At 42.1% G+C, this 14,934-nt stretch overlaps 1 protein-coding gene across 2 annotated transcripts in view; it reads left to right on the forward strand.

Moving 5' to 3' along the window:
* The window catches only part of GUCY2F (guanylate cyclase 2F, retinal), a 106,595-nt gene that overhangs the window by 66,509 nt on the left and 25,152 nt on the right, over positions 1-14,934 (forward strand). For both annotated transcript variants that reach the window (XM_032250865.1, XM_032250866.1), the window contains exons 11-12: positions 3,894-4,043; positions 13,507-13,655. In XM_032250865.1, the coding sequence (XP_032106756.1) occupies positions 3,894-4,043; positions 13,507-13,655 (299 nt within the window). The remainder of the gene's footprint in view (positions 1-3,893; positions 4,044-13,506; positions 13,656-14,934) is intronic.

A 14,934-nucleotide genomic window follows, 5' to 3' on the forward strand; every position in this document is an offset into this window, starting at 1 on the left:
ACTACACCATATATCCATATTCTTAAAATGATCTTTGGCATGCATTTTAAAACTGATGAATTTTCTAGATAAAAGAAAAAGGAATGAAAGACACACAGAGAGAGACACATGCATAGACACACAATCCAGTCACTGGTGGCGTAATGTTTGCTCTTTATAAGACTTGGGGATTATTAAATTTAGGGAGTCATCTAGTCAATTCTCTCCTTTTACAGATGGGACAATTGGAGCTCATGATTTGCTGCAGTGACTTAGCAGCAGTTCTAAGTCTTCAAATTCAGGTTTTCTGAAGTCTAGCCTTTATCCTGTACAGATGGCGAGTACTTATCATTCTGTCAAAATCAACTCTCTACAAAACGCAATACCTAGCTTCTCAAGAGTTCCATTTAGTTTCCAGATTGGCAGCTTTGAAACTTAAGAAAATCTAGCCTTAGGGTGGGCTCTCTTTTCTGGTTTTGTGATTTTGGAGGGACTATGTCTGTCTTATCATTTCACTCCATTCTCCAAATTGCAGCAGCAGTATGGCTGGTCAGTTCATTCTTCACACACTGCAGCCAGAGGGAGCTTTCTAAACTGCAAATCTGATCATGTAACAGCTGTGCCTAAATCTATTGAATGGCTTCCCATTGCTCTGAGGATAAAGTTCAAATTCCTTTACATGGCTTAGGAGCTGAGCCCTGCATGGCCTGGAACTTGCTGACCTCTTATGCTAACCACATCCCCGCCTCTGTCTTTATGTTCTGACTGTGATGAACTCCTTCTAGCGTTTACTTACAACAGGTTGTCTCTTGTAACAAATCTCCACACAAGCTATGTCCTCTGCCTGGGACGCTCTTTTCTTCCCGTTCTTTCATATACTCAACTGGGTCTGGCTGAATTCTACTCCTTCAGGGCTCAACTTAAGTACCATTGCCTCAAGAGGCTTTCCATAATCCCTATGCTGGGCTAAGTTGCCCTCTTTATGATCCTTCAGGGCCCTTAACTTTGTTGTGATACCATATGTCATTAGTATCACTCATTCAATTAGCCTTCTCTGCCACACTGAAACTACAAGCTCTGTGAAGGCAGGAAACAGCTTTGCCTTTCTCAATGCCTTTCACAGATGATAATGCCAAAATAATCTTATAACTGAAAGGTCATTGGATGTCATCTGGCTCAACTTCCATTTTATAGATAGGGAAGCCAAGGTTCAGAAAGGTGAGCTACTTAGTGGCCAAGCTACGATTTTGAACCCAGGTCTCTAGACTTCCAGTCCTGTGTCATTTTATACTATACCGCAGTGGCTCTCCAAAGTCCATTCTATCACCCTAGCAAACCTGAGTTAGTTCTGGCTCCAGCAGATAAAAAACAAGCCAAAGTAATTTCTCTAGTTTTCCCGAGAGTTCAACGCTAATGGTAGTTAGTGGCTGTTACTTGGTTCTAAGTGGAGGTGAGGAAATGGGGGTGGGTTGTAAGTGTATTCATTACTGTCCACTCTCAATTATATAAGTATAGTGCAGAAAAGCCTCATTTTAGCCATTAACAACATACATGTAAGTGCTCTTTGAAAATACTATTTGGAAATGATTCTATTTAATCACCCAGCTTTTTACCAGAGAATTTTGCCCTCTTTTCCCTTTTTGTGTGTTTAAATTTGCAGGGAGAAAGGATGCCAAAAAGAAGCAGCCACATGCCATTTTTTTTCCTCTCAAATATTCACTCTTGCACTCCTCTCCAAAACCATGGCGCCTAAAATCCCATGACTATAAATGTGTTCCTTTGACATTCAATCACTCAAGTATCATTCATTGTTTTCCATTTTATTTGTAAATGTCAATTGTCCTAGGCAGGGAGACATAGGGACAAAATCATTATGTGAGTGTGTTGGAGACTTTCATGGGTGTGGGTGAGTGGTGGATGGTGGGTGGAAGCTCGGAGGGGCCTGGTGGAGAGACAAAGGCTGGGGACACTTAAAGAGCAAAGAGAGAAGATGGGTACATGATTGAGGGTGAAGCTGGAATTTCTTATTTTACCATTTTGATTAGGAGTGGCTGAAAATAAGAATTTCCATGGTGGATTTCTCTTTCCTGGGTATCACTAACAAACCAAAATAATCTCGTATCTTTCACCCTCCTTCCTATTTCATAGGACTTTGTCTCCTGGGCTCTCTTCCCAATACCCAACATTTAACAAGATGAAAAGTTAGCCATCACTTTCCCCCGACACCGTCACCCATAGCAGACATTTGTCTCCAAACTCACTATCTGGATGTCACCTTGCTGTTTACTCCAACTCCTCTGCTTCTCAAGGCACAGGGAGCCTATCCCTAGCCCTGTCACTTCCTTCTGCATTGTAGCCTTCCAATGTATCTGGGTCCCTGCATTGCTGCTGCTACCCCCACCCACATTTAGGCCCCTCTCACCTCACTACCCACTCTTACTGCAATAACTTCCTAGCGGTCTCCCTGACTGCAGCCTTTCTCCTTCAGTCCAGCTTGTGCAGGTTGCCAGATTAATCTTCCTGAACAGGGCTTTCATCAATTCCCTCTCCAGCTCCAGCACCCCTACTGCCTTTTGTATTCACTCCAAATGCCTTCATTTGGCTCTCAGGGCCTCTCACCTTCTGCCCCCATTCTTCCAGCCACCCACCCTCTCCCACTTCATCAACCCCATTTCTCATTTCTCATTATTCCTTAACAGAGCCCTTCTCTTTGGCCAAGTTAATCTGCTTATAACCCCCGCCACCACCCACTATTTGCTCCTTTCTGCCTCTTGTTCTTTTGTACATAATGTTCTTTCTCTCTGCAAAGCCCTTACCTTCTCAGCTCCAGAAAGTTGCATCCTTGACCTTCCTAACAAGCACATTTAAAATTTAACTTTTCCAGGAAGTCCTCCTGGATTAATTTAATCAGCTCAGTTTTTTTTTTTATTAGTCTGAAACTGAAAAATGGCGGACGTCTACCTGTTTTTGATTCACAGAAATGGCAACTTTATATAATTCAATCTAAAACACTCTTCTTCTAGCTTTTGAATACTGTATTTATATTGTTAAAATATATTTCTTTATATATTGCTTACAGTGCCCCCCCACAAGAAAAATTTCTGACATTGTCACTGCCATAAACTCTGAAAGCAAAAATAATCTTTTGCCCCCCATGGGGCATGAAATGCAGCAGAGCACACAATGTGTGTTTAACTTTGGCCTTCAATTGATTCATTTCCCTTTACTGTATAGTGGCCCTCATCACTGTCTCTCTTTTATTGCCGTTAGGGGCAAGTATGTCTGTCTTTCCTAATGGTTTGTGAACTGCTCAAGTTTGATTCATCTCTGGCAACACCTCTGCACCCAGCACAGTTCCTGGTAGATAGTAGACCCTCAATAAATATTTGCAGAACTGAGTTGAAGGAATTGTTGCACCTTTTGCACTGCAAGGAACAGGAAGGCTGGGGTTCTTCTAATCCTTTTAGAGGAGACCTAGAGAAAGCAACTTGTGAATCTCTTAGCCCCAGCACAATCTAATTACCAAACACATAAGATCTCAGCAAACAGCAAATCCATGGCAACCAGTGTGGTAGCACACTTGCCTTTCGCTGGAAACCTGCCAACTGCTACTTGCAGGCTCAAGAAAGCAAACACCAGAGAGTTTCTACACTCTGAGCTTCTGTGCCCTTCCCCACATTGCTGCTGTGTCTGTCTGCATGGTCCTGGGGTTTAGGGAATAGTATGTTTTCTTTGTTCATAATTCCTTAGAAGGATAGATTCAGATCCCAGGGGAGTGGGGGGCACTAGCATGGCAGTCTGTCTAATAAAAATATAAGGCAGTCAATAAAACAGCATGCTCAGAGCCCTTGAGGGCATTCCAGATGTTGTCAGTTAATCCTCCCTGCATTCATCACACAATGCTTTCTTTTTAGAGCTGCTGTGGACTGCCCCTGAACTGTTGAGAGTCCCAAGAGGCAGCAGGTTAGGTTCATTTGCAGGAGATGTCTATAGCTTTGCCATCATCATGCAAGAGGTGATGGTCCGGGGTACCCCATTCTGCATGATGGATTTGCCTGCTCAAGGTAAGTGCAAGGTGAGAAAAGGGCCCCAGGGGTCCACCATGACTGAGATCATTAGACCAACTCAGGCTGTCATGATTTTCCAGAAGAGTGTTAGTGCGGCCAGATGCAGTGGCTCACATCTGTAATCCCAGCACTTTGGGAAGCTGAGGCAGGTGGATCACTAGGTTAGGAGTTCAAGAGTGGCCTGGCCAAGGTGGTGAAACACCATCTCTATTAAAAATACAAAAATTAGCCAGGTGTGGTGGCAGGTGCCTGTAATCCCAGCTACTTGGGAGACTGAGGCAGACAATTGCTTGAACCTGGTAGGTGGAGGTTGCAGTGAGCGGAGATTGTGCCACTGCACTCCAGCCTGGGCAACAGAGCAGAGTGTTAGTGCTAAGAGCCTGTTAGTCTGCAAGCAGCCCATCTTATGTACAGGTGGGAATTATAGCCAGAGAGCTTTAGGCGTCTGGAAGAAATTTTCCAACCCAAGAAGCTGGCCCTTTTTCAGACTATGACATAAATCAATGGCTTAGTGGACTGATGTCAATCCTTTTTTGTTTTTCTTTTGAATTTCACAGTCCCCTCTACTCCTTTGAGACACTCCCTGCCAAGTATTTTAGTATCCCTCGTGATGCTCCTGGATGTCAAGGCCTTACCACTTTTTCCCTGTGACATGCCCCAGGGTTCCATCCTAATCTCCCACCAAGACACTTGGCTATTAGGCTATCCATCAATAATGGCAAAATCAGTAGACAAATGTTTGAGGGGAAACAGGATATGTATATTCTCAAAGTATGAACCCACAAGATACTTACAAATTGCAAATGGAAAAAGTAGAGTTTACAAGTAGAGGATCCTGTAGATACCATCTTAACCAAGCAATCAAGATTACCAATAATAAGCTATTACCAAAGCGTGGAACAAGATGGCCAAATAGACACAACTCTGGTGCACAGCACCCAGCAAGAGAGACACAGAAATCGAGAGATCTCCTAGCTCCAACTCAGGTACCAGGTGCATTTCAATGGGTCTGGTCGGATGGTGAGCAAAGCCCAGACAGGGCAGATGGAGGTGGGGAGGGGTGCTGCTTCACCCAGAAAGTGCATCTGACTGGTGAGTTGGAGGCTCCTCCTCGGCACCCCAATCCAGATACAGCACTTTCCCCAAAGCCTCAGCAATCCACAGAGCAGGAGATCTTTGCCAGTCAAGTGCCGGGAATTACAAGTGCAGAGTTTAATAATAATTCAGGACAGTGTCCCGGATTGTTGCACATATCGAAGCAAGTGCATAAGCCCATAAGCCGACCGGGAGATACTGTGGACAGAGCTATCACCCCCTCCCCCTGCCTGGAGAGAGAGGGAGCTGAAAGTGGGAAGACAGATGGAGCAGCTGGGCAAATCCCTCCCCCATGACCAGAGAGAGAGGGAGCTGAAAGCAGGGAGACATATGGTGCAGCTGGGTGGGTCCCTACCCTACCCCACAAACCCCAGAGGGCCGAAGCACTAACTCAAGTGGGTTACGCAGCCAGTGCCTCAGTCTGAGCCGAACCCTGAATGATTCAGTTCCATGGAGAAAAGGCACAACCCACAATTAAAGAGGCGTGACTAGGCTTCATGTCTTAACACAAAACACAGGAAGCCTACATAGCAACGGGAAGGTGTTCTTGACCACCCAGCAGCACCTCCAGGTCAGTGGAAGAGGTGGGCCTAACCTCCCAGTGTAAACAAAAACACACAAGAAGCCTACCTAGTAACCTTAAGGAGTCCCTGGAAACCCAGTAGCATCTCGACAGGCAGACAAGGGACCTCATCAAGCAGCCCCCTGAGATCAGAGCCATGTAAAACCACAAAGATGGGAAAAAAACAGTGCAAAAAAAGATGAAACCATCAAAGACCAGAACGCCTCTTCTCCTTCAAGGGATCACAACTCCTCATCAACACGGGAACACAACATGACCAAGAAAGAGTGTGATGAATTGACAGAAACAGGCTTCAGAAGGTGGGTAATAGCAAACTTTTCTGAGCTAAAGGAGCACATTCTAATCCAATGCAAAGACACTAAAAACCTTGTAAAAAGGTTAGACGAAATGCTAACTAGAATAACCAGCTTAGAGAAGAACATAAACAACTTGCTGGAGTTGAAAAACACAGCACGAGAACTACTTGAAGCAAACACAAGTTTTAATAGCCGAATTGCTCAAGCAGAAGAAAGGATATCAGAGATTGATGATCAACTCAATGAAATAAAAAGAGAAGGCAAGACAAGAGAAAAAAGATTGAAAAGAAATGAACAAAGCCTCCAAGAAATATGGGTGAAAAGACCTAATCTACACTTGATTGGTGTACCTGAATGTGATGGGGAGAATGAACCCAAGTTGGAAAACATGCTCCAGGATATTATCCAGGAGAACTTCCCCAGCCTAGCAAGATAGTCCAACATTCAAATCCAAGAAATATGGAGAACTCCGCAAAAATATTCCTCAAGAAGAGCAACCCCAAGGCACATAATCATCAGATTCATCAGGGTTGAAATGAAGGAAAAAATGCTAAGGGCAGCCAGAGAGGAAGGTCAGGCCACCCACAGAGGGAAGCCAATCAGACTCACAGCAGATCTCTCAGCAGAAACCCTACAAGCCAGAAGAGAGTGGGGGGCCAATATTCAACATCCTTAAAGAAAAGAACTTTCAACCCAGAATCTCATATCCAGCCAAACCAAGCTTCATAAGTGAAGGACAAATAAAATCCTTTACGTACAAGCAATTACTGAGAAATTTTATCACCACCAGACCTGCCTTACAAGAGCTCCTGAAAGAAACACTAAACATGGAAAGGAACACGTACCAGCCACTGCAAAACCACACCAAATGGCAAAGACCAAAAACACAATGAAGAAACCGAGTCAACTAACGGGCAAGAAAACCAGCCAGTAACAAAATGGTAGGATCAAATTCACACATAACAATATTAACATTGCATGTAAACAGCCTAAATGCCCCAATCAAATGACACAGACTGGCAAACTAGATAAAAAGTCAAGATCCATTGGTGTGCTGTATTCAGGAAACCCATCTCATGTACAAAGATACACATAACTCAAAGGAATGGAAGAAGATTTACCAAGCAAATGGAGAACAACAACAAAAAAAAGCAAGGGTGGCAATCCTAGTCTCTGATAAAATGGACTTCAAACCAACAAAGATCAAAAGAGACAAAGAAGGGCAATACATAATGGTAAAAGGATCAATCCAACAAGAAGAGCTAACTATCCTAAATATATATGCACCCAACACATGAGCCTTCAGATACATAAAGCAAGTTCTTAATGACCTAAAAGGAGATTTAAACTCCCACACAATAATAGTGGGAGATTTCAAAACTCCACTGGCAATATTAGACAGATCAACAAGACAGAATATTAACAAGGACATCTAGGACTTGAATGTAGAGCTGGACCAAGCGGACCTAACAGACACATACAGAATGCTCCACCCCAAATCCACAGAATATACATTCTTCTCAGCACCACATTGTACTTCCTGTAAAACTGACCACATAATTGTCAGCAAATCACTCCTCAGCAAATGCAAAAGAATGGAAATCATAACAAACAGTCTAAGAGCTCACAGCACAATCAGATTAGAGCTCAGGATTAAGAAACTCACTCAAATATGCACAACTATGTAGAAATTGAACAACTTGCCTCTGAGTGTCGACTGGATAAACAATGAAATGAAGGCAGAAATAAAGTTCTTCAAAACCAATCAGAATGAAGACACAACTTGTCAGAATCTCTGGGACACCTTTAAAGCAGTGTCGAGAGGGAAATTTATAGCAATAAATGCCCACATAAGAAATGAAGAAAGATCTAAAATCAACACACTATCATCAAAATTGAAAGAGCTAGAGAAACAAGATGAAAATAACTCAAAAGCTAGCAGAAGACAAGACATAACTAAGATCAGAGCCAAACTGAAGGAGATAAAGACACAAAAAACCCTTAAAAAAATCAATAAATCCAGGAGCTGGTTTTTTGAAAAGATCAACAAAGTAGACAGACTGCTAGCCAGATTAATAAAAAAGAAAAGAGAGAATAATCAAATAGATGCAATAAAAAAATGATAAAGAGGTTATCACCACCAATTCCACAGAAATACAAACTACCAGCAGAGATTACTAAAAATTATTCTATGCATACAACCAGTAAATCTGAAAGAAATGGATAAATTTCTGGACACTTGTACTCTACCAAGACTAAACCGGGAAGAAGCTGAAACCCTGAATAGACCAATAACAAGGGCTGAAGTTGAGGCAGCCATCAATAGCCTACCAACCAAAAAAAGTCTAGGTCCAGAAGGGTTCACAGGCTCAATTCTACCAGACATACAAAGAGGAGCTGGTTCCATTCCTTCTGAAACTATACCAAACAATACAAAAAGAGGGAATCCTCCCTAACTCATTTTATGAGACCAATATCATCCTAATACCAAAATCAAAACTCAACTAAAAAAGAAAACTTCAGGCCAGTATCCATGATGAACACAGATGCAAAAATCTTCAATAAAATACTGGCAAACCGAATGTAACAGCAAATCGAAAAGATTATTCATCACTATCAAGTAGGCTTCATCCTGGGATGCAAGGCTGTTTCAATTTATGCAAATCCATAAATGTAATCCATCACTTAAACAGAACCAAAGACAAAAACCACGTGATTATCTCAATAGACGCAGAGAAGGCCTTCGACAAAATTCAACAGCCCTTCATGCTAAAAACTCTCAATAAACTAGGTATCAACAGAACATACCATAAAATAATAAAAGCTATTTATGACAAACATACAGCCAATATCATACTGAACGGGCAAAAGCTGGAAGCATTCCCTTTGAAATTGGGCATGAGACAAGGATGCCCTCTCTCACCACTCCTATTCAATATACTATTGGAAGTTCTAGCCAGAGCAATCAGGCAAGAAAAAGAAATAAAGGTTATTCAATTAGGAAAGGAGGAAGTCAAACTGTCTCTATTTGCAGATGACATGATTGTATATTTAGAAGACCCCATCATCTCAGTCCAAAATCTCCTCAAACTGATAAGCAACTTCAGCAAAGTCTCAGGATACAAAATCAATGTGCAGAAATCACAAGCACTCCTATATACCAATAACAAACTTAAATAGAGCCAAATCAAGAACGAACTGCCATACACAATTGCTAAAAAGAGAATAAAATACCTAGGAATACAACTAACAAAGGATGTAAAGGACCTGTGCAAGGAGAGCTACAAACCGCTGCTCAAGGAAATAACAGAGGACACAAACAGATGGAAAAACATTCCATGCTCATGGTTAGGAAGAATCAATATCATGAAAATGGCAATATTACCCTAAGTAATTTATAGATTCAATGCTATCCCCATCAAGCTACCAATGACCTTCTTCACAGAACTTGAAAAAACCACTTTAAACTTCATGTGGAACCACAAGAGAGCCCACATAGCCAAAAAAATCCTAAGCAAAAAGAACAAAGCCAGAGGCATCACACTGCCAAGCTTCAGACTATACTACAAGGCTACAGTAATCAAAACATCATGGTACTGGTACCAAAACAGAGACATAGACCAATGGAACAGAACAGAGGCCTCGGAAGCAACACCACACATCTACAACCATCTGATCTTTTACAAACCTAACAAAAAACAAGTAATGGGGAAAGGACTCCATGTTTAATAAATGGTGTTGGGAAAACTGGCTAGCAATGTGCAGAAAGCAGAAACTGGACCCCTTTCTGTCACCTTACACTAAAATTAACTCCAGATGGATTAAAGATTTAAACATAAAACCTACACCATAAAAAACGCTAGAAGAAAATGTAGGCAAAACCACCCAGGACATAGGCATAGGCAAGGACTTCATGATTAAAACACCAAAAACAATGGCAACAAAAGGCAAGATAGACAAATGGGATCTAATTAAACTTCAGAGCTTCTGTACAGCAAAAGAAACAATCATTAGAGTGAACCAGCAACCAATAGAATGGGAAAAAATTTTTGCAATCTACCCATCTGACAAAGGGCTGATATCCAGAATCTACAAAGAACTAAAACAGATTTACAAGAAAAACAAAAAACAAAAAACAAAAAAAAAACCCATTCAAAAGTGGGTGAAGGGTATGAACAGACACTTCTCCAAAGAAGACATATGTGAGACCAATAAACATATGAAAAAATGCTCATCATCACTGGTCACTAGAGAAATGCAAATCAAAACCACATTAAGGTATCATCTCATGCCAGTTAGAATGGCAATCATTAAAAAACCTGAAGACAACAGATGCTGGAGAGGATGTGGAGAAATAGGAACACTTTTACACTGTTGGTGGGAGTTTAAATTATTTCAACCATTGTGGAAGACAGTGTGGCAATTCCTCAAGGATCTAGAAATAGAAATTCCATTTGACCCTGCAATCCCATTACTGGGTATATACCCAAAGGACTATAAAGCGTTCTATTATAAAGACACATGCGCACGTGTGTTCGGTGCGGTCCTGTTTACAATAGCAAAGATGTGGAACCAACCCAAATGCCCATTGATGATAGACTGGACAGGGAAAATGTGGCACATATACACCATGGAATACTATGCAGCCACAAAAAATGATGAGTTCGTGTCCTTTGTAAGGACTTGGATGAATCTGGAAACCATCATTCTCAGCAAACCGACACAAGAATAGAAAACCAAACACTGCATGTTCTCACTCATAGGCTGGTGTTGAACAATGAGAACATGTGAACTCAGGGAGAGGAGCATCACATACCAGAGGCAGTTGGGTGGGGCTAGCGGAGGGACAGTGGGCAGTGGGAGGGTGGGGAGGGATAACATGGGGAGAAATGCTGGATATAGATGAAGGGGGAATAGAGGCAGCAAACCACCTGGTTATGTATGCACCTATGCAGTAACCCTGCATAACCTGCACATGAACCTCAGAACCTAAAGTAAAATTTTAAAAAAAAGTTATTACCAGTAATACGGCACATCCACATCATGTACGCCTTGACATGATACACTAAGAAGGGCACAACGTCACCTCAGTGTTATTCTTGACAAAAAAAAATACATAACCTCAATCTGATAATGAGAAAATAATGAGAAAACTTTAGACAAACACCAACTGACAGACATTCTACAAAATAACTGGCTAGGATAAATCCAAAGTATCCAAGTCATGAAAGACAGGAAAAGAATGAAGAACTATCACAGTCTGAAAGAGACAAAGACACAACAGTTACATGCAATATGGGATCTTGAACTGGATTGTGGAACAGAAAAAGGACATTAAGGGAAAACTGATGAAATTCAAATAAAAACCCTAGTAATATCATTGTATAAATGTTAATTTCCTTTGTACAATGGTTCTGTAAGTTATTAACAATAGGGGAAGCTGAATGAAGGTGTACAGGTGATTGTACTATTTTTACAACTTTTCTGAAGTTTAAATTTATTTCAATATAAAATCTTTTAAAAATGAAAAAAAAAAAAAAGAAAGAAAAACTAAAACCACTTAGCTAGCCTTTGTCACACTCAGGGTCCTACATCATTCCTCTATTTAAAGACCTCCAACTGTTCCTCATCACTTGTTAAATGAAGGTGAGACTCCTCCCATAAAATATAAGGCCATTCACATTCTGGCCCCTAGCTACCTCTTGAGGTTTATCTTCTGTCACTCTCCATACCCCAGCTAAACCACATGACTGGCAGGGCCCTGCAAGTATCATGGTCTCTCCCATCTCTGTGCCTTTTCACATACTATTCACAACACCTGGAATCTTCCTACCTCTTCCCAACCTTGCCTCATCCAACTCATGTCATCTTCTCTGGGAAACCTTCTCTGACTTCTTTAGTATGAGTCAGGTGCCTTTTCCATACTCACAAGTGCCTATCTCAGCTAGAGCACATATACTGTTTGCCAGTGTTTATTGCAATTGGACTGTGAGATCCTCAAGGGCATGAATCATGCTGTGCCTAAGCAGAGAGCTGACCCATTCAACTTGATGGTGTTCTGAGAAAGGGACAAAGACTCCATCTGCCAGAGAATGAATGGGGCAGTCAAGTTTCAGGGAGTACATTCTCATGGAATCCGTTGTACTGAGAACAAGATGCTGTAACGGAGAAACCATTACTGTTATAGCCTGACCTGGGTTAAAGGAACAGAACGTGTGATGTCACAAGGAGCTGAGAAGTCAGAGGCAACCGCTGAAATTCTTTTATGGAGGCAAGGCGCTCATATTAGGGTATAAAGCAGCACTGTTGGAGTGTTATAGCCAATTCAGGGGTGGGAAGGGCATACTGGTGGGGCAACCAAAGCTTGGTTCCTGGTGTGGTGATTAGAATCGGAGGTGGGGGAGGGGACTAAAGATGAGAAATTAGCCTGAAGAGATAGGGGCAAGTGCCTGGATTTTACTCTGAGGGTGATGGGGAGTCATAAAAGGCTTCTGAGTAAGAAAGTGACAGGGCCAGATCTGTGTTTTAGAAAAGCTTTGGAGAAGGGTAGGCTGGAAGCCTAGAGATCAGTTTGAGGCCCCTTGTGTGTTGCTGGGGATATTGAGCGATAACGATTTTTTTTCCTGCTGCCAGGGAGTTTTTCTTTTTGTAAAACGGTCAGTCTGACTGATCTAGGCCTTTTGTCACTAATGGCTGTTGGGTCTAAGTAGGAAGTCTAAGAATTCCCAGTTGAAGTCTGAGACATTTGGAAGCACGACAGTGTAACAGATTGAGATTGCCTGGGTTCAAATTTGAACTCTGTCACTTACTAGCCATGTGACCTAGTAAACGAAGTAAATAACTCTCTTCATGTCTCAGTTTCCCAGGCTATAAAATTAAAATAAGAGTGCCTATCTCACCTGTTTTTATGTGAGAATCCAGTGAAATAATACATGCAAAGCATTCAGCACATTACTGGTATATAGTAAATGTTCCACGGGAAGTGGAGTTCACGGTCCAGCAACCAGGAGGATCTTGATGAGACCTTGAACTGTTGACTGCAGTTCTTAATTCCCTTTGCCTAGACACCAGGTAGAGATCTGGACCTGAGCTGGGCCTGGCTTTGTCAGGAGAGTTAAGTGAGTCTATTGTGGGGATTGGAAGGCTTAGATGATTGTGGATGGGTGAGGGGAGCCAGGTCACTGAAGTTACAGCATTAGAATTGATATCAGATAGGTAGTATCTAAAACCTAGCAAAAGCAGAATAAAATTGTGCCTAAATAATACCAAGCATCCAATTGATTAATTTCTCACCCCTCCCTCATTGCCTGATGTAGCTTTTGCTCAAATGTAATCTATATTCAGGCCACCTAAGAGAGAGCAAAGGAGGTGGCCCTTCTGTGTTATCTCCTAACCACCCCCTTCTTGGCTAAAAGTCAGTTACCTTTGCCAAATCTTGGTGCTTTTTTTCGTGTTTTGTAAATTCACTCTTCTTGCATCTGGACAGAAATCATAAACAGACTTAAGAAGCCTCCTCCTGTGTACAGACCAGTAGTTCCTCCTGAGCATGCCCCTGCAGAATGTCTCCAGCTGATGAAGCAGTGCTGGGCTGAGGCTGCAGAACAACGACCAACTTTTGATGAAATATTTAACCAGGTAAAAACTCTGAATCTTATTGTCCAGGAGCCATCCTAAAGTCAGTCTACACAAGGCTAACTCCTTGGGTCCTTGTCATATTGTGGAATGAACCTCTTGCAAGAGGTAAGGGCATTCCTCTTGAAGAAACAGCCTGGGAGTGGCAACTTTGAGGCCCTTGATGCTGGAGTGTCATCAGCACATCCTCCAAGAGCCCAAAGATTGGCTCTAGTTTTCTTCTGCATCTGAATCTCTGTGCAAGACCATCCACAATCTGGCCTAATCAACCTTTTAGAGATGGAATTGAATCATCAGGCATTTTTAAGGCAATGACATTGAAACTATTAGATGATGGGTATCATGGAATAGCTGAGGTTCCTCACAGAGCCATGTTTACTTTCGAGATCCCAGAGAACTTTGATGAGTGTACCAATTAGGTAATTTCAGGTTGTTTTTGAAAGGTCAGGAAAAATATGGGTGTTTGAAAGGGCGTTCCAGATGAAAGAAAGAGAACGTGCAAATGTGGCGTGCAAAAGCAAGAGATTCCTTAAGTTCCCAGGCAATGGGGTACATGAAAAGTGATAACCATTCTCCTTAAGATACTGAATTTCTAAAGAGTGTGATTCTTTCCCTAGAGGTAGAATCATAGAAGGAGCTACTTACTCTCTTTATGTCTCAGTTTCCCTAGCTATAAAATTAAAATAAGAGTGCCTATCTCACCCGTTTGTATGTGAGAATCCAGTGAAATAATGCATGCAAAGCATTCAGCACATTACTGGTATACAGTAAATGTTCCACTGGAAGTGGAGTTCACGGTCCAGCAACCAGGAGGGAAGGGGAGTGAAGGAAAGGATGGAGTGAGCCCTGTTACAGAAGCTGGGGTGCAATTCCAATGTTGGAGCATGCAGTTTAGGCTTTCTTGAAATTACAGGACACCAAAACTGAGGGTACTCTCCATGAGTGCTGTGTCAGCTCTGGCAGAGAGGCTTTTGTGCCTGGCTGGAGTACAGCACCAAGATGCTTTGTGAGTGGCAGGTATCTGAGGCGGAAAGAAAGAGTTGGATTGAAAGCCTGAGGGGCTCTGCATATGAAGTCATCCATGTCCCCAGCTAACAATGCCTCCATTAGTCTGGCTGAGTTTCTTGAGGACACTCAAACAGGTGTTCAATAGTATGGAAAAGGCGAAGGACCATGAAGGTCAAATTTCTAAAACCTTACCATGAGGCAGGAGAAAGAGCATTTGCCCCTGTGTTGATGCTAGAGATGTTATTTCAGAAGGCAGCAGAGAAGCCAGTGATAG

Source organism: Sapajus apella, unplaced genomic scaffold, assembly GCF_009761245.1.
Source record: "Sapajus apella isolate SASKATOON/1434 unplaced genomic scaffold, GSC_monkey_1.0 scaffold73, whole genome shotgun sequence".
NCBI lineage: Eukaryota > Metazoa > Chordata > Mammalia > Primates > Cebidae > Sapajus > Sapajus apella.